Source organism: Vespa velutina, chromosome 5, assembly GCF_912470025.1.
Source record: "Vespa velutina chromosome 5, iVesVel2.1, whole genome shotgun sequence".
NCBI lineage: Eukaryota > Metazoa > Arthropoda > Insecta > Hymenoptera > Vespidae > Vespa > Vespa velutina.
This window is the reverse complement of record NC_062192.1, coordinates 5,696,595-5,715,848: the sequence shown is the minus strand read 5'-3', so window position 1 is coordinate 5,715,848 and position 19,254 is coordinate 5,696,595. Positions and strand designations below refer to the sequence as shown.

The 19,254-nt window shown below is 32.5% G+C and overlaps 2 protein-coding genes across 5 annotated transcripts in view; one reads left to right on the top strand and one right to left on the bottom strand.

Moving 5' to 3' along the window:
* The window catches only part of LOC124949531 (protein prickle-like), a 104,194-nt gene that overhangs the window by 73,130 nt on the left and 11,810 nt on the right, over positions 1–19,254 (top strand). The window lies entirely within an intron of this gene.
* LOC124949532 (sulfotransferase 1C4-like) lies at positions 1,735–5,174 on the bottom strand. Its single transcript, XM_047494750.1, has 6 exons — positions 4,713–5,174; positions 3,227–3,326; positions 2,911–3,073; positions 2,701–2,827; positions 2,523–2,617; positions 1,735–2,416 (listed from the first exon to the last, which is right to left on the bottom strand). The coding sequence occupies exons 1-6, from the start codon at positions 4,915–4,917 to the stop codon at positions 2,114–2,116; spliced, it is 993 nt and encodes a 330-aa protein (XP_047350706.1). The 5' UTR covers positions 4,918–5,174; the 3' UTR covers positions 1,735–2,113.

The window sequence follows — 19,254 nt, the reverse complement described above, 5'->3', positions numbered from 1 at the left end:
CGTACGACAAAAATTAATTTCTATGTCAAAATTCCTTTGTCACGTCTCGTACACTAATTGCATTATTATAGATATAGGTTTTAAGAATGGATTAAGAATAAAAAAAAAAAAAAAAAGAAAACAAAAAAGAAAAAATAAGTTTACTTTACGTTTCAACTTCCTTATAAATGCGTATTGTGTTCCCATAAATCTCGTATCTCGTCATCTGAACGATTTTAACATTTTAACATAATTTTTCTTCATTAAATGACAACTATTGCAATAACATAATTTATATCATGACGTTATATATAGATAACGTAAATTTTATACAATGACAAGGCGTTCGATTTTGTTTTTCTTTTTTTTAATTTAATTCAAGCAATGTCTAACAAATAAGACTGGATTATAATCAAATACATTATATAATCAAATACAAATTGATAACAAATCAAAGGTCAATTTGAATATCTCGTTTTTTAGATGCAATAGAAAAACCAAGAAAAAAACGAAGATATGAAAAAAAAAACAAAAAAAAAACAAAAAAAAGAAACAAAAATTATATGATATAATTTGTCAAGTATTTCGAAATAAAATGAAATAAAACGACCTTATATATTAAAATATATTAACGTTATCAGATATGTGTATGTATCTAAAAAAAAAAAAAAAAAAAAAAAAAACAAACAAACAAAAAAAAACAAAAATTATTCTAATCTAATCGCTGAAATTAAGCAACGATTGGATTCACATTACGAATTCAATCGTATCTCCGTATCTTGTATCCACGACGGATTTTCTCTCTCTCTCTCTCTCTCTCTCTCTCTCTCTCTCTCTTTCTTTCCCCTTCATTCGTTTTCTTGATTCTTCAAATAAAAAATAATCATATCGGCGCAATTTAAAATATAATCCTAATATAAATTTTGAAAAGACGAATACGTCGCTCTCGTGAAGATAATAGCGGTAGTAAGTAAGCTCCTAATTCGTCGCAGCAATAGAGCTTATCTTTTGGTCAAGTAGATCCCGAACACGCGCACGCGCGCACGGGCGCATGTTCACACGGTATACACATGGAAACATCCGAAACGGTACGATAACATTTTAGTTTAAATTTCGGCCGCTGGCCCGAGGCAAGCCGCGGGCTGATTTAAGGCCTCTATACGCGCGTAAACGTACTGCTGGTGTTGGCCTCGGAGGGGTAGAAAGCTTTCCCTAACGGTGAGCCGTATGCCAACCGGTAGATAGTCGGTTGCGATAAGCTAAATGCTCGGGATCCCCTCCCCATATTACACAGGTTATACACCATAGCACTGGCGCGACAAGCTTCCGAGAGAGCAGCCAACTATTCCCCTTCTCCTTCTCTTTCCCTTCCTTCCCCTATTCTGGTCCCCTCTGTACCTTTCTCTCTCTCTCTCTCTCTCTCTCTCTCTCACTATCTTTCTATCTCTTTCCTTCTTATCATTTCTCTTCTTTTGCAAAAACGGATCATTTTGGAAAAATGGAAGTTACTTTCTAATTACCATTCAAATCTACTCTATCATATTATCTAATTTACGTTAGTTTCATGTAATTTGATAAACATCATCTATTGGATAAATAAATTAGATAATAGATTTATTTGATCCTCGATCTTATCGAAATTTTCGAAAAAATAAATGACATCAGTTTTTGAGGTTTAAAGAAATATGAATTTTATTATCGAAATGAAAATAATTTATATTTTACAATTATGATAAAAATTTATATCAAGGATGAGATAGACAGAGAGAGAGAGAGAGAGAGAGAGAGAGAGAGAGAGAGAGTGAGAGAGAGAGGAAGAGAGAGAATTCATTTAATTCAAGATTTTTCAAGGGAACAGAAATCGACTGTGATAGAGGAATGGAATGATATATTGAACTGTTTGATATTATATCCGGACGGATCGAACGAAATCTGAGCTCAATTTCCGGTTTTGGGTTACGTCCTGAACTATTAGATAATTCCGTAAATTTTTTTTTGCACGATAGAAAAATAATAAAAAAGAAAAGAAAAAATAACGGAAAGAAGAAAGAAATTCAATGACAAAATATATTTGATGATAATTCGCTTATAATGATAATTCATCTGGCATATATTATTTTCTTCCAAAGATTTCTCACTTTTTTTGAATGAAATCTATTGGAAATGTAAGATCGGTGTCCTTCATATTCTCTTCGATCCAAGCATCGAATTTTTCTTCGAGTTCTTTTGTGAACATTTCTTTCCAAGCTCCGACTTTGCCTTTCCGTATGAACATGCTTGGCTGTACCTCTTCATTATCCCTAGGTGACGGAATATTCACCATAGGATTCTTTCGAAAATTATCTATTTGAAGATGATCAATTAGCTTCAATATCTCCTCTTCGTTATAAGATTTTCCAAAGAATTTTGCCACTTTTTTAATGGTATTAGATAAGTCCTGTAAAAGAAATAATAAGATTTTCTTTCTTTTTTTTTTTTTCTCTTGTCGATATATATTTATAATTATAATTTATTAATAATAAAAGTTATTTTTAAGATCTCACGTTTAATAGCTCTTCGTAGAATATAAATAGCAAGTTCGAACGATGTCTCTCAGCCCAGGCAGTTTTCAAATGGATCCAATAGGGACTGTAAATAGCTTAAATATAAGAAATATAGAATATAGGATCAATTGAAAAAAGATTCTTCATTGATTTGATTTCTAATTTGATTTGAACTTACTTAAATCCTTCATAAAGTATTCACAAAATTCTTCGAAAGTTCCCTGATATTCTAATCCCTTGATAACCTGTAGAAAGTAATACCAGGACACCACCATGTCTTTTGGATTACGTGCCACGTAAACGATCTAATTGATTCATAAAATATTATATTATCTTAAATATCAAGAATTTTATGAATAAACTTATACATATATCAATCCATACATACCTTACAATTACTATCGAGAAGATTAGGCATTAATTCAAATGGCATATGGGTTTTGATGAATCGTGGGGATGATAATTTACTGGCGAATTCTGGATTCAATCTTGGACTTTTATTCGACGGATTTGATAGAGCATCTTCATAATCGCCTGTCAATATGTCAAGCCTATAAAACGATAAGACTTATAAGCAACTATTAATAATACGATAAACTTTACGAACGAGTAATAGACATTTATTTTAATGGGTTCTTTTATCTTTATAAATAAACATATAATATATAACGAGAAGTTAACGGACCGGTCGAAGTTTAACTTACTCGAAAAATGGAAATCTATAATGTAGACTTCGTTTCTTTGCTTCTTCGAAGTTCATGTCGTTCGCAACCAACCAAACCAGTTCCAATGTCAATGTGGTACCTAACACACAGGGTACAAATTGTCTATCGTAAAGTAGACATATACAATCGAAACAACTATCTATGTATTTATCGTGGCAACGAGTTAAGTAACTTACTAAAACATTATCACGGATATCATTATCGCGATTTCTGTATTTAAATCATAACGACCGGATATGTATTTGAATAATTATATATTGTTTATTAAGCTAAAACGGATTGATCTAAAAACTGTAGCTTTCAAATTGTGTTGATAAATCTATAGAGAGAGAGAGAGAGAGAGAGAGAGAAAGAGAGAGAAATTTTCTAAAACAAAACAAAAAAAGAAAAAAGAAAAAGAAGACTTTACTAGTTAGCTCATTAAATATTTATTATTTTTATTGTTCGATTGTTAGAAATTGTCAAAAGTTTTAAAAGTTTTGTGTCGATAAGAAAAAAAGTGTTGACAAAGGAAAAAAAAAAAAAGAGTAGAGTTTTTAATTTTGTTCATAAAATAAAATAAATTATTGGAAAAAGATAAGATCGAATTAAATAATAATTATTATAATAATAATAATAATAATAACAATAATAATAATAATAATAATAATAATAATAATAATAGTAATAGTAATTAATAATAATAATTATTAAATTTAATTATTAGTAATTAATAAATAATAATAATAATAATAATAATAACAATAAATGAAAATTTTGAATAGGTTCGTCAACTTTAGTTTACAATTACTATATTCATGAAATCTATACATATAGATTTTCTTTTTCTTTTTTTTTAAACTATACGTAGTAACAATTTTTCACCATAAATATGATTTTGATCGCGATTGGCCACTGGTATGTACATAAATGTGTAAAAAAAAAAAAAAGAAAAAAAAGAAGAAAAAAAAGAAAAAAGAAACCAGAAGGAAAAAAATAAAACAGATTATAGGTATTCGTTGAAGAAAAAAAAAAAAAAAGAAAAAAGAAAAAATTATATCGACCTTGATAATTCCAAAAGGAGTTTTTCTTCTTATGCTTACTTGATAGCTGACTCAGAGCCATGAAAATTTTCCTTATTAAATTTTCTTGCAACTTCAAACAATTATGAGATATTCGCTCTGACCTTTATGGACATGGTATACATATAATAAGCTTTATTATAAGGCACGTATTACAAATGTAACTATTTCTAATATTAGATTGCTCACAGACGTTAGATAAAAAAGAAACGAAATGTCAAATAAACTTGAATGTTGAGATATCAACATCAAAAAAATTCAAAAATATTGTTGATTGTACTCATAGAAAATATTAAATATCATCGTATTGAAATCAAATCGTTGAAATGAATTTTCATAAATAATTGAAAAAAAAAAAAAAAAAAAAAAGAATAACAAAAAGACCAAAAATATATCGAATTCACCTGATCGAGGATAACTGACGACCCAAGTATCATCATGTCGAGGCTTTGAATTATATACTGCGACACCTTCCTCGACATATCTGTACGTCATGGTCCATTTTTTTTCACCAATCCTTATGAAACCTCTTTTGGACGATGGGAAATATTTATCCGCCAATTTTTTTTCCTCCACGTTAAAAAGGGCGTATTTTGGTCCTCCCTCCATTTAATATTATTGTTTTTATTACGAACAAGTTAATTTCTATTATTGATAAAAAATTTGCGTTGTTAAATCTTCTCTTATACACGTCTAAACGTTCTCTTATCCTCTTCTTTTATATTATGAGTTTATCAAATGAGTCGACTGTCAGTAATTCGTTTTATAGGCGTTGAACGACATTATCTAGAAATTATCTGAACTTCTATCTTATTTTAACTGAATAGCTTCTAATTTTTCTTTCTTCCTCTTTCTCTCTCTCTCTCTCTCTCTCTCTCTCTCTCTCTCTCTCTCTCTCTCTCTGTATGTATATATATATATATATATATACACACATATACACACACAATATATATTATATACATAAAGATAAAATAAATATTGCGTGTGTGTGTGTGTGTGTGTATATACATAAGATAAAATGCAAAATGGTGTTTAAGAAAAAAAAACAATTTACACGCGATTAAAATGTAATTGTAATTAAAGATCGACAAATCAAAAAAAAAAATAATATCAATTATTTTATATAAGATAAAGAATATTAAATAAAATAATAATAAATAAGTGAAAATTCCATAAAATATTTATATGAAATTTTTTGAATGTATTGATTATTGATTTTGGAATGTATATCGTCAGTCATTGATAATGAATTTGATGTATCGATATACATTATCGTCTTATAATTATCGTTAAATAAATATGATAATTAAAAATTTCGTTTTCTAAAAAATTTTAAACCGACAAATGTGATACAATCGTTATCATTTCTTATCTTTTATTACTATTACAATATTTGTGATTATAATATTTAAAAATAGATATGTACTTTGGTAAAAGAAAGAAAAGGAAGAATTTTTTTCGTTTAAAATTTAGAAATGAAGAAGTCAAAAAAAGAAAACATAAAAAGGATAAACAAACAAAAACATTAGTACAAGTATTTTAGTTTTAATAAAGTATAATATTTTAATTCTAATAAAATGATATAAAAATCGAATTCTCGGAATATTTATTAATATTTTCACTGAGTATTAGATATACGTTTGAATAAAACAAAGGTACTTATCGTTCGTACGATAAAAGATTAAATGCAATTGATGATAATAAATAATAGAAAAAACAAACAAAGAAAAGAAAGAAAGATAATTTTTTTTAGAAATATTAATAATTTGATAAGTTAAAATCTTTTAATTTTTCGTATATTATTTCTCACGATTAATCTCGTCGATTTTATTTCTTTTCTCGTATATTTTCTATATTGTTTGCAACATTCTAAGAAAACTTTATTTATCGAACGTGAATTCTCAATTTACTTTATTATTTCTTTTATATGTTTAGAAAAGATTAGACATTAAATAAAACGCAAGAGCTTATCAGCCATCGTGATTTTAATTTTGTCCATTTTTGATTTGTTTGTTTACTTTCTATCACTTAATATTCCTTAATTCCACCATCAAATTCATTAAACGATCATCATAGTAACATATGCGTTCAATTTCACCAATAATTCCGATATAAAACATTGCTTTTTAACTTCTTATATCCTGATTCGTCATATATTTTTTTAATTATTTTCAACCTTTTATTTGATTATATTTCTTGTTATCAAAATTGAACGCCCACACTTCTGCTTTCCTAATCTACCTTAAAATTTGTATTTATAGATAATCGTATAGCGATATTTAACACATTTTCTTGATAACACGATATGAATTTTTCTTTTTATATAAAATATTATCATTCGCATTAAATAAATTACTTCGTTCATTGATCATCGCGAACTATACCTATTTGTTCTTTCTTCATTTGTACAATCCAAAAAGAAAAAAAAAAAAAAATACATATATATAATAGTAGATTCAAATATCGTAGTTTTGTAACACCTGAAGATATGCAACCCTTCTAACGCTCGAAACGGAGTTTTATATCGAGAAACATCTTTTAGGCGCAACGACTTTCTTTAATCATTGTGTATGTGTTAATCTATCTTCTTCTCTCACTCTCTCTCTCTCTCTCTTTCTCTCTCTCTCTCTCTCTCTCTCTCTCTCTCTCTCTCTCTCCCTTCTTTATTTTAATATTTTAATACAAAAAAATATAGTAATGGTATTATTTTTAAAAAATAAAATATTTTTATTAACGAAACAAAATTATAATTTAAAGGAATAAAACTAAAAGAAATGTAAAAAGGTTTTCTTGAATACTTTTTTTCTTTCGCGCTATTTTAATTTTTAGCAATGGAATTTATCAGAAAAAAAAGAAAAAAGAACAAAACAAAAAAAACAAAAAAAAAAAAATACAAAAAAAAAAGACAAAATAACGAAAAACAAAAACAAAAATAATGAAAGACAAAAACAAAAAGAAAAAAGAACAAAAAGCATTTCAAACAGAACAGAGTCACTAATATAAACGTCCTGGGCATATATTTCAAACAGAGTTTTAAATAGTACTTACCTCTCTCTCTCTCTCTCCCTCTCTCTCTCTCTCTCCCACTCTTTCCCTTTCACACTTTGATTTCGCATAGGGATATAAATCACGCGTCAGATGCGCGGAGCCGTTGGTCATTCAGTTTCATAAAAGATTCCAAGTATCTACAAACAACTTACACTCTCTCAGACGCATACATACATACGTATCACATGCGTACACGCACCTTACGCGCGCGCGCAAGATTTTCTCTCTCACACACTGTCTTCTCTCCCTCTCGCTATCACTCTCGGTAGCACTTCAACAGGACACACACAACGCGTTTAAAGCTACATTCACATCATCCTTGCTCAGGTCGACGTAAAATCTGCACTCTCAGCGTTCTTAGTGAGCCGCTCGAAATAACGCGCAGCAGCAGCATCACAAAGCGTTGACTAAGAGCAACCCGACGAGAATCTCCTCGTACGCACCAACCAAATGCATCTCTCTACTCGGTCCGTGAAATGTCATCGGGATAATGTAAGGAATAGTACCTTCAAAGGTTTAGTGTGCACGCACGTAGAAAAGAAAAAAAGAAAAAAGAAAAAAAAAAAAGAAAAAAAAGGAAAGAGAAAAATAAAAGGAGAAGGCTGCCTCGAAAGATATTTCAACGGATGCGTTTCGTTAATTTCCCTTTCGGAAAGATATTCGGATAAATATTTTCCTTTCGACGCGTTGCATGCTTCTGAATGAAAGGAAGGATTAGACAGACTTAGGAGAGGGAGAACGTCGTTTATCTTTCTGACCCGTAACGCAATTTGTACTTTACCCATTTCATCATGCAAATTCGCGGACACGAGATTATTATTGCTTAGAATTATATATATATATATATATATATATTATCTTTTTTATTTCTTTAATTTCATCATTCAATTTAATCGTCCATAATTATTTATTTATTTTTGTCAAGGCGTATTATAGTATTCTACTGGGATTGTATAAATTCTATATACACTAAAACTATTCTATAAATAAAATTAATAATAATAATAATAATAATAATAATTTTATTAGTATACACATACACACAAACACACACACACACACACACATACATACATTTGATCCATTGATTTGTCCTTTTTATTTTCATTTATTCTGATCTCTAGTTCTCTTATTTAGTCTCTAGTCTCAAAATCCGACGAAACTTTATTTCATCGCTTTTTATATGATATATTTAATAAATAATTGAAAAAGAAAGGAAAATGAAAAAAACAAAACAAAAAATATCATTTTTCCGATATACCTCAATTCGAAATTGTTAATTTTCAAAGAATATAAATTAATTTTAATTAATCAATTTTTAATTAAACAAAATTCTAATTTACACGACACAATACAGTTTTTTCTTTTAATTACAACATTCCCGTATAAAATTTTCATTATTAAACGAACGAATATCGATATGAGAAAATCTTAAACTCGATATCTCGCGATAAAATGCATAATGCACGTTTAGAGAGGAAAAACGAGAGGAAAGGAAATTGAAAATGATCGAGAATTATGTAAAATTATTCGAAGAGACGCGTCGAATGTCGAACGTGTTAAATGACATGAATGATATGAAAGTGGCCTAGTATGTGATAGGAAAAGACTTCTGCTGCATCTTGAAGAAGTTAAACTCTCATGAGAGTTAAGAGCGAATCCGGTCGGTGTTCAAACACTTGGGTATAGCTGACGATAGTGGTTGGGATCCTCTTCGAAACCCTCTTCCGTTTCATCCTTTTCCGTTGAAACCCATTAACATCGACTCGGCGATATTCGAAGAGGGTGCAACCCACTATCTCTATCTCTTTCTTTATCTTTATCTCTCTCTCTCTCTCTCTCTCTCTCTCTCTCTCTCTCTGTCTTTCTATCTCTCTCGTTTACCGGTTACTCGGCCCGTTGTATGCAAACAAGGTGCTTGTTTCTAAATTGAGTTGCAAGTCGGTCCCATCGTTAATTAATATATCTCGGGATACGAAGCGAATTAAGCTCGATGAGAAACGGTATGTGAGCCTTTAGCACCCTGCGATCGTTCGTGTATTAATACACGAATGGTACGTTCCGGAGATGTTGTTTGTCGGAGAGTTATCGTTGTTTTAGTTGAAATTGTGAAAAGGAGAGAAAGTATCGGGTGGATTAGGTGAGTTGAGTTGAAATGAGATGAGGTGAGATGAGGGAAGGTTTTAAAGGGTGAGTAACGAGAGAGAAGACTCGAAACGAGCAACTTGGGAATCATACCAATCATAAATGGACCATAGCAACTTGACAGGCGGTTACGAAATGGTGAATTTTCATGATACGAACGAACGTGTGACCGTCTTGTCGAAATCAAAATCTTTTACGTTTGTCTTTAATCGTATGGTTAATGTTATTTAACGAACGAACAAATATGACAGAATTCTAAGAAACGGATTTTAGTATCATCGAGTTTACGTTGAAATTAATCTCCGATATTTCTGGATACTATCTGGACTTTATACTTTTCCGAGTTCTCGGAATTAATGGATATTCCAAGTTCGTTTGTTCGTTCACTCATATCCCCCTAACTGATTCTTATCTTTTTATTTTTCTTTTTTCTTTTTTCTTTGTTTTTTATTTTCTTCTTTTTCTTTAATGCTTTCCATGGAATCCCGATGAAATCGTGAATATACTTTGCTTCACGGATTTTAATATATTCCTACTGACTAAACAGAGACTATGGAAAGAGACAACAGAACTGTGGAATGTACTGTATTTAAACGAACCACTGTAGGAGTCAGTAGATATCAAATTAGGGTGTAAAATGGGACTTTCTTGATGGTTTCAAAAGGCAGTTAGGGTGGAATAGATGAACGAGAGAGGTTATAAAAAGGGGAAGGCATATATGGGCGAAAGGCTGCAGGAGACAGAAACACATATGTGAACGGAAACAGGAGAGAGAGAGAAAGAGAGAAAGAGAGAGAGTAAGAGGAAGAGAAAGAGAGACTGATAGACTGACAGACAAGCAGACAGACAGACAGAGAGAGAGAGAGAGAGAGAGAGAGGCGGAGAGAGGTTGGCAGTGTATCCATGTTTAGAAATTCCATTACTCGTGAGATGAGGTCAGTGCACGAGCTATTCATTAAACGCTATATTTTCTCTACATTTCTACCTGCGTTAACAACATCCAACAGGGAATGCCCGCTGACCCTACAAGCCGCTTTACTCAACCCATCAGAATACCTTTTGAGAAGTTCGATCGTTTCGGACCAATCACAGGTAAGGGGCTTGTAGCGTTAAATCGATGAATACACTACCACGTAATTTTTCATCTTATGAAGAAATTGTTAACACTTGCTTATGCCAACTAAAGGAATTCAAATAATCCGATATCAGTCTCAATTATCGTTTGCCACATTGATCTCAGATTTGAGTTATATTTTTTTTCGTTTTCTCCTTTTTCTCCTTTTCTTTTTTCTTTTCTTTTCTGTTTTTTTCCTTTTTTTTTCTTCTCTTTCTTTCTCATATAGAAAACTTTTCCTAATCGCTCGTAAATCGCTAACACTTAAGAGAACACTAAATCAAGGTCAGCCGTTCACGACGTGACGACCATTCTTTTCCTCAAATTGCGACTTCTCTCCACTACTACTACCATTACTACTACTACTACTATTACTTACTGTTACTACTCTCCCAGATATGATTTAGTACTTTTGACAGGATTAATAATTCCAAAACTCTCCATGGTGGTAGCAGATGTCGAGACATTTTCGCACCCCATTCTGAGTCTTCCAACATGATCTCCGACGAACACTCGCTTTCCCGTTCTTCCTTCTTCTTCTTCTTCTTCTTCTTCTTCTTCTCTTCTTCCTCTTCTTTCTCTTCTTCTTGTTCTTCTTCTAGTTGTACTTCTTCGTCCTTTCCTTCATCCTCCGACAAAGGTAAATCTGTCATATCCCTATGATATATCCTTCTCTACCCCGTATGATGCTACTCTTCCTTCATAACTCTAGAGCGAAAGAATAAAGGAACATAAGAGGGATTAAAAAGATATCCAGAAAAATATTTCTTCGATAAATCAAAAATATCGATGACTTCTTCCCTTCGTAAAAAAAAAAAAAAATATATATATATATATACATATTTAATGATGATCATAATCATAATAATAATAATAATAATAATAATAATGATGATGATGATGATGACGACGGATGTGTAATAAAAAAGTATTAGACGAGGAATAATCCATTGCCCTTACGATCTTCGAAAAAGTCAATAATTCTGCTTATATCTATATTATATATTTTCTTGACAAATAAAAATGTTCTTTTGAATGTCGTTTTTATTTTGGAAAAGGACGTGTAACATAACTCTCGTGCGTTTATACCAGACATCATACCAGTTAAATTTATAAATTTATAGTTTTCTATCTAATCTCTTTTGGAATATATTATCTACTTAAAAACATTTCTTCGTTTCTTCGTGTTTCTTTGAAATATTTCTAAATGCTATATATATATACGTGTGTGTGTGTGTGTGTGTGTGTGTGTGTGTGTGACAGTGGATCTTAATGACAATTCATGTCTCATATAACATTTATATCGTAAATTTGTAACTTATGTAAGCTATCTTATCGGAACGTTTCTTAGGAAACATATATTACATAATAATTATAATATGTGTATGTACGTGATTAGATATCGAACACCTTGGAAATAAATTTTCTTATAGTTATAAAACATAATGACATATAATAAAATCATATAATTAGATTATTATTAACTATATAAATTGATTTAAAATAAAATTACGTCGATTTTAATTATTCCTATCAAATATATTAATAACATATTCATAAATTATAAAATATATAAAACATATTCATATATATATAATAAATATATAAAACATATTCATAAATTTAATATTTGTACTATACATTTTGGTTTCACATTTACTTTATATATATATATATATATATATATATATATATATATATATATATATATATATGCATTTACTATTAAATATCGTTTATATCCATAAATAAAAATAAAATTAATGAGATAAGATTTTTAATGATCTTTTTATCTGCGCGCTCGACGCTTGAATTTTCTCATAAATCGCGTTTAATCCAATCAAATTTTAATATTCCTCTGAAAATTATCGGGCAGTATGTATCAAAAAAAAAAAAAAAAAAAATTAAATAAAAAAAAAAAAAATTAAGAAAAGAAGAAGAAGAAGAAAAAGAAAAATTAAAAGAAAAAAGAAAAGAAAAAGGAAACAAAAGACTAATCGATTTTCCAAGAGAGAGAGAGAGAGAGAGAGAGAGGGAGGGAGAGAGAGAGAAAGAAAGAGAGAAAAAAATCAAAGAAATTCTCGAATAACATCGGAGCTAACGCAGTGAGACGCACGATTGAGACTCATGGGATGGGGAGGTGGGTTGAGATGGGGGGGTTAGGGGGCGAGGTATGGTGGGTTGGGCATTTGGGCGGTTGGGCAAATCAAGCGTTCGACGAAAGAGAACAAAAGCATTTTTACCGTCATAAGAGTGCTATTATCAAAGATGGCAGTAGTCGAGGAAGGGCCGGACTTCTTGGAAGATGATTCCGAAGACGAAATTGCGATTCGAAAGAACCGCGCGCGCATGCCTGTGGCTCTTCTTAGGCTAGTGGTAGGGTAAGGCCTCGGCCTCTCTTACTCGAAGTTAGGTATAAAAGTGGGGGTAAACGAATAGTGGGGATGTAGGCTGTACCAGAGAAACAGAATGAGAAAGAAAGAGAAACAGACAAACAGAGAGAGAGAGAGAGAGAGAGAGAGAGAGATAGAGAGAGAATGAAAAAGAATGAGAAAGAAAGAGAGAGAGAGAGAGAGAGACACAAGTTGTTCCCGATCCAGCGCGGTAATAGAGGGCAGGTAGGCGGGTCGGCGGGCACGAAAAGTAGGGCCCCGCGGCTTCGAAGGAACGTTTTTCTCTAAATTACAGTCCCGACCGCGCTCGTTCTATTCCGTCGTACCTTTCCCGTGAGCGCGAGTCAGTACTACTACTACTACTAATACTACTACTACACTACTACTACTACTACTACCACTACTACTACTACTACTACTACTATTACTACTACTACTACTACTACTACTACTACTATGATTATAATAATACTACTACTAATCTACTACGGCAACTTGGCTACTACCTGAATTCACTATCTTCTTTCTCTTTCTCATTCTCTCATTCTCTCATTCCCTCTCTACTCTAACACTCATTCTCTCATTCTCTCGTTTTCTCATTCTCACAGGGCTCATTCTCGCACGGCCGCAAATAACGAAATATCGTAATTCGATTTCGTTCTACTTTTCTTTCTTCTTTTTCTTCTTCTTCTTATTTTCTTTGTATTGTTTCTTTTTTCTTTTTCTATTCTCCCCTTTCCCTTCCTCATTCATTTCTTCACTATTATTTCTTTGCTTGTCATTTTCTCTTTCTTTTTCTCTTTATTTAATGATATTAAAAAATAAAAAAGAAAATAAAAAATAAAAAAAAAAAAAAATAAAAAACAAAGAAAGAAAGAAAGAAAGAAAGAAGAATTGAGAATTCGCCATCGCGAATTTTCACTGGTAGAAATCCAACGTCAACACCCATCGGCTTCCGGGATCTATGAGATATGGGATAGGAGATGAAACAATTTGTCGAGCCACTTACAAGATGGATCGCCTGTCGGTGGAAAAGATAGAAAGAGATAAATATATATATATAGAGAGAGAGAGAGAGAGAAAGAGAGGGGGGAAGGGTTTTCTGACGCTTGGTTATCGATCGTTCGTTCAACGACGATACAAGAAGTGACGTTAATGTATGTTTCGTTGTCGCTAAGGAAAGATGCGAAGGTGTTTGAATTCGTTCTTTAAAATCGTTGACTATGACTACGACGACTAGGACGACGACTAGGACGACTAAAACGACGACGACAAGGACGATGATGATGATGCTGATAATAATGATGATGATGATGATGATGATGATGATGATGATGATGATGATGATGATGATGATGATGACGATACGAATAGTAGGAAGTAGAAAGGTCTTCTTCTTCCTCCTCTTTTTCTTCTTCTTCGTCTTCGTCTTCGTCTTCCTCTTTTTCTTCTTCTTCTTCTTCTTTTTCTTTTTCTTTTTCTTCTTCTTCTTCTCGAAAACTTAAGTTAAGTCTCGGAGGTTCAGTGATTTCCTTGAAAATCCGTCAAGATCTTTCGTCCGTCCATAGGTACTATAAGGATTTATTACCCTACGCGTGCCTTATACGTCAATCAAATAAAAAGTTAATCCGCATACGTAGCACGTTGTGGCAAACCGTAAGACGTTCTCTACTCTGATACCTAAGTATGTATATACGTACGTATACACGTATGATACGTATGTATGTTTATATGTATGTATGTATATATGTCTATATGTATGTATGTATGTATGTATGTATGTATGTATGTATGTATGTATCGGCCCCTAAGAGAACATCGTACTTGCACGTCGTAAACGCGTTTTAGAAGAAGAAGAAGAAATCCGTATTGGCCGGCCAGTCAGCCTCGTCTCGAAGAGAAACGGTACAGGAACAAGAAAGAGAGAGAGAGAGAGAGAGAGAGAAAGAAAGAAAGAAAGAAGAAAAAGATGTTTTTGTTCACGCGTAGAGTGAGTCTCCTCTGTGTCGATAGATAGATAGATAGAGAGGCAGGTGAACGAGCATCGCAATCCGCTTTTCACGGTCAAGCAAATATCGGCCGTGCCGTGTTATAGCTACCGGAGGCCCTGCTGTAGAAGAATTTTCACGGGATGCCACGATGTTTATTGGACGAGATAGGTAAACCGGATCGCCGGAGCCAGGCCGGAGCCCCATCTTCGAGGAATGAAAATAGAGAAAGTACTCTCGACGCCCGGGGTCCGTTGGAATGACTCCGAGCTAACGTGCAAAATTTCTATACTCTATATATGTCTCTCTCTCTCTCTCTCTCTTTCTCTCTCTCTCTCTGTCTCTGTCTCTTTCTTTTTATCATTGTGTCTTTTATAGAGATCAGAGAAAATACGATTAGCGGCGATAGTTTGAACTGATACGTTTCTTTTCTTTTTCTTTTCTTTTTTTTTTTTTTACTCTTCTTCTTATCTTCCATTCTCGTGTCAACTATATCCCTCTCAATGGACCACACTTGGTCCTATTTTTCTTCTCCCACTCTCTCTCTCTCTCTCTCTCTCTCTCTCTCTCTCTTTTTCTCTTTGTTTCCCTCTATCTGTCTCTCTGTCTCTTTCTTTCGATTGGTTCGTCATTACGATTCGAGTTCAACAATCCCAGGAACACCGATTAAGAGATATCATGCTTTTTATTCGACGAACCGGCTTGGTGTAAATGTCTCTTTCTATCTCTCTCTCTCTCTCTCTCTCTCTCTCTCTCTCTCTCTCTCTCTCTCTCTCTCTTTCTCTTTCTCTTTCTCTTTCTATTTTCTTGAGATAGTCGGTAGGACGTAATTACCACGGGTGTCTTCATCGTAAGAAAAGAGACATAACTTTGATCGTCTTTAACAGAACCGCGTAAAGACTGGTCACAGTGGTACGTGATATAATTAATAATTGATCGGACAATAGTCACGATGTTGGAATTTTTTTTTTCTTCTCCTTCTTTCTTTCATCCTTTTTTATTTTATAGTTTGTTTCTTTTTCTTCGTTTTTCGTTCTTCGTTTCTTTCTTTCTTTCTTTCTTTCTTTCTTTCTTTCTTCTTTTTTTTCCCCCTTTTCTTACTCGCAAGAGACACATGTAAATGGCGTACGTGACGAGAACTAAAATCCTCGTCCGTACGTCTGGTGTACTCGAAATCTTCTGTAGTCGATGCTAAAATCATCGGCAAATATACCTAAGATAGAATAACGACAAAGTTTCTCGAATATATATATATATATATATATATATCTCGTAAATGTGTATACATATATAGGTAGATATATACATGTATGTATTTGTATATATATAGGTAGATACATAAATCCACTTTCTTAAAAATCATGTTTACGTATACCCGATTAATAATTTATGTCTTCGTCCTCATAAAAAAGAAAGCTCGAAGTTAATCGGCAATTCATGAAAAAATATTTCATTGATTTCATTAATAATTTCGATTTACATAATAACACTATTTTCAAAATTATTATTATTATTATTATTATTATTATTATTATTATTATTATTATTATTATTATTATATATATATATATATATATATATATATATATGTGTAATGAAAGAGAGAAAGAGAGAGAGAGAGAGAGTGAATTAGCAATATCAAAACTAAATTGGCCATAGATTAATCTTGTATTCATACATTTATTCCCATCTATAATCTCTTTCTATACGATACTGGAAGGTTTTCCACGTAGGCATGTAGATCCCATCTCTTTTTCTCTTTTTCTATCGTAGGCGTACATAATCAAGATCGAAGTGCGCACAAGCGTTACTTGCAGGAAAGACGAGAAATCATGAAGGGACAGGTAGGTCGATAGGAAACTGGAAGTTCGTAGATTCTAGCGAGATGTTCGATCGTCCGAAGTAAGTACGTTGCCGTTGCTGAGACGACGCGAGCCATTCGACGGATGTATTCGAGCATCATGGAACATGAGTAAGAACGAGAGAAAGAGAAAGATAGAGAAAGACAGACAGAGAGAGAAAGAGAGAGAGAGAGAGAGTGAGAGGGTGGGGGGGAAACCATCCGGTCAGCCCACGAAGAGAAGCTGGGAGTCTACAATCTGCATAATTTCCTTCTGGATTTCCTCCTCGTTCCTTCTTTACATGCACGCATTTTGCGGAACACTTGGATCGCATTAACGAGTCCTTTCTATGTAAGTAAGTACATAGTAGGTACGTCTGGACTTTAATCGAAATAAGGAATGATTGTAGAATCCTGACAAACTCTGGAATTCAATCGATTAGTCTTAGTAATTAATTACTTTCTCGCCTGTCTTGGATGTCTCGGCTATTAGCGAGAACGTTGATGTTAACCTTTAAAGAAAGATAAACTGGGACTGGGTATGATTAGTGATCGAATGTACGAAATAAGGTTGACCGAGATTAAACTTGTTTCGCGACGGTTAGTTATTAAACTAGTTAACCAATTTCGAATTTCTAATGAACTTCGACGTTATATTGAATTTTAATTGGGTGATCGGCGGCGGCGGGGGGAGGACAGAGAGTTAACCGTAATTACACGTTATATGTTAGAAAGCGGACGATCGCCGTAAGATATTCAGATATAGTGTCGAAGATAACAGGATATGAGATGAATGCACTCACTATAGGTTCTTTGTGCGACGATTTGACACGGAAGTATGTACGTACGTTATAAATCTATGGCATCGATCATCGGCTAATGCAAAGCCTGTCCTGAATACGCTCGAGATAACCTCTAAGAAGTAACCACGAATAGATTCGCCCCTTACTTCCTCCGATCTCTCTTCAGAACAGTCATCTCGTTCCGTTATCGTCGACGGTTAACACATCGCAACAACGAACTTGAAATTAATTGTATTCCCCGTTGATCCTTTACGGGATTTTAAATGTTTCGAGAAAAATAGATTTCCGACGGAATAATGAGGGAATAATTCGATGTACAAAAATTCGAGATTCGTTTATAAAAAGGAAAATTATAACGCGATTATTGTGAGAGATAATAAATCTTTAGAATTTGATAATTATCTTTCATTTTGGTTACGTACAAAAAAAGAGAGAGAGAGAGAGAGAGAGAGAGAAAAAACTAATATGATCGATGAAACGGATCGCTGGATGATCAATTCGAAGGGGGATAAAAATTTCGAAATTAACATAAATATCTCGTTTCTCTAGAAAACCAATTTCAAATCATCGTTCGTAACTTTCATCGATCATTTTCTATTTTATGGGATATGTCTTAGAAAGAGGAAGAAAAAAAGAAAAAGAAATAAACTAAATTCGTCGAAAGAGCATAGAATGAGTAGCAAACGAATATATGTTGTACAAAGCTAAGGCTATGAATTGAACGGAACACTTCTGTCGGGCTAACGCATGACAAATATTTAAAGAAGATCCTCGAGTGCAGTTTCTACGAAAGACGACCCTACCGAATATCGAAGAAGAAGAAGAAGAAGAAGTCGAGTTATTGAATTTTCTCTTTCCTTTTCTGTCTTTATGTCTCTTTCTCTCGTTACATCGCACATAACTAACCAAGGGAAGTTGTAATAAGTTGTCGTGGGAAATGAAAGGAGACGTCGTGTAGTTACTGGATATGAAGCGCGGGAAACGTGGAAAGAAAAAAAAAAGAAAAAAAAAAAAAAGAGCAAAGAAAAAGAAAGAAAAAATAAAAGTAAAAAGAACGAAGCGTCAGTTTAGATATCGCGAATAATTCTTCTTAGTTCCCTCGATGCATTATTCTGTAAAGATTAACGTATGATAAATAAATTAATGTAACTAGGTAACATATGTAAATGTGATTTCTGAACTTAAATGTTAAACAGGTTACGTATATGCTTGCTTTGAGAACGATCGAAACTAATTTCTTTTAATTCAAGTCATTGAATTAAATTGAGATATTATGAATATTCATGATTATGATTAAACTGAATAATTTGCATGATTTTAAATTGAAGGATTTTTACTGATCTTAAAACAATCGATTTTACGTATCGTATATATTTACGTAATTACGATCACGTTAAATATCCACGATCATGTTAATTATCCTGAAATGATGATAATAAATAATTTAAAAAAAAAAAAAAAAAAAAAAAAAAAAATAAGAAAAGAAGAAAAGAAAAAGTATTAATTAGCACGGAACCTTCGAACCTTTTTTTCTGAAGGAAATGTTTTCTTTTTTCTTTCTTTCTTTCTTTTCATTTTTTCTCCTTCAAGAGGTTCTTTTGTCAGGACAATA

Coding starts and splice junctions, on each gene's coding strand:
- LOC124949532 (XM_047494750.1), bottom strand. CDS start 4,917: ATGGAGGGAGGACCAAAATACGCCCTTTTTAACGTGGAGGAAAAAAAA. Junction 2,618..2,700: donor ATACTTTATGAAGGATTTAA/GTAAGTTCAAAT, acceptor CTTATATTTAAG/CTATTTACAGTCCCTATTGG. Junction 2,417..2,522: donor TCTACGAAGAGCTATTAAAC/GTGAGATCTTAA, acceptor TTTCTTTTACAG/GACTTATCTAATACCATTAA.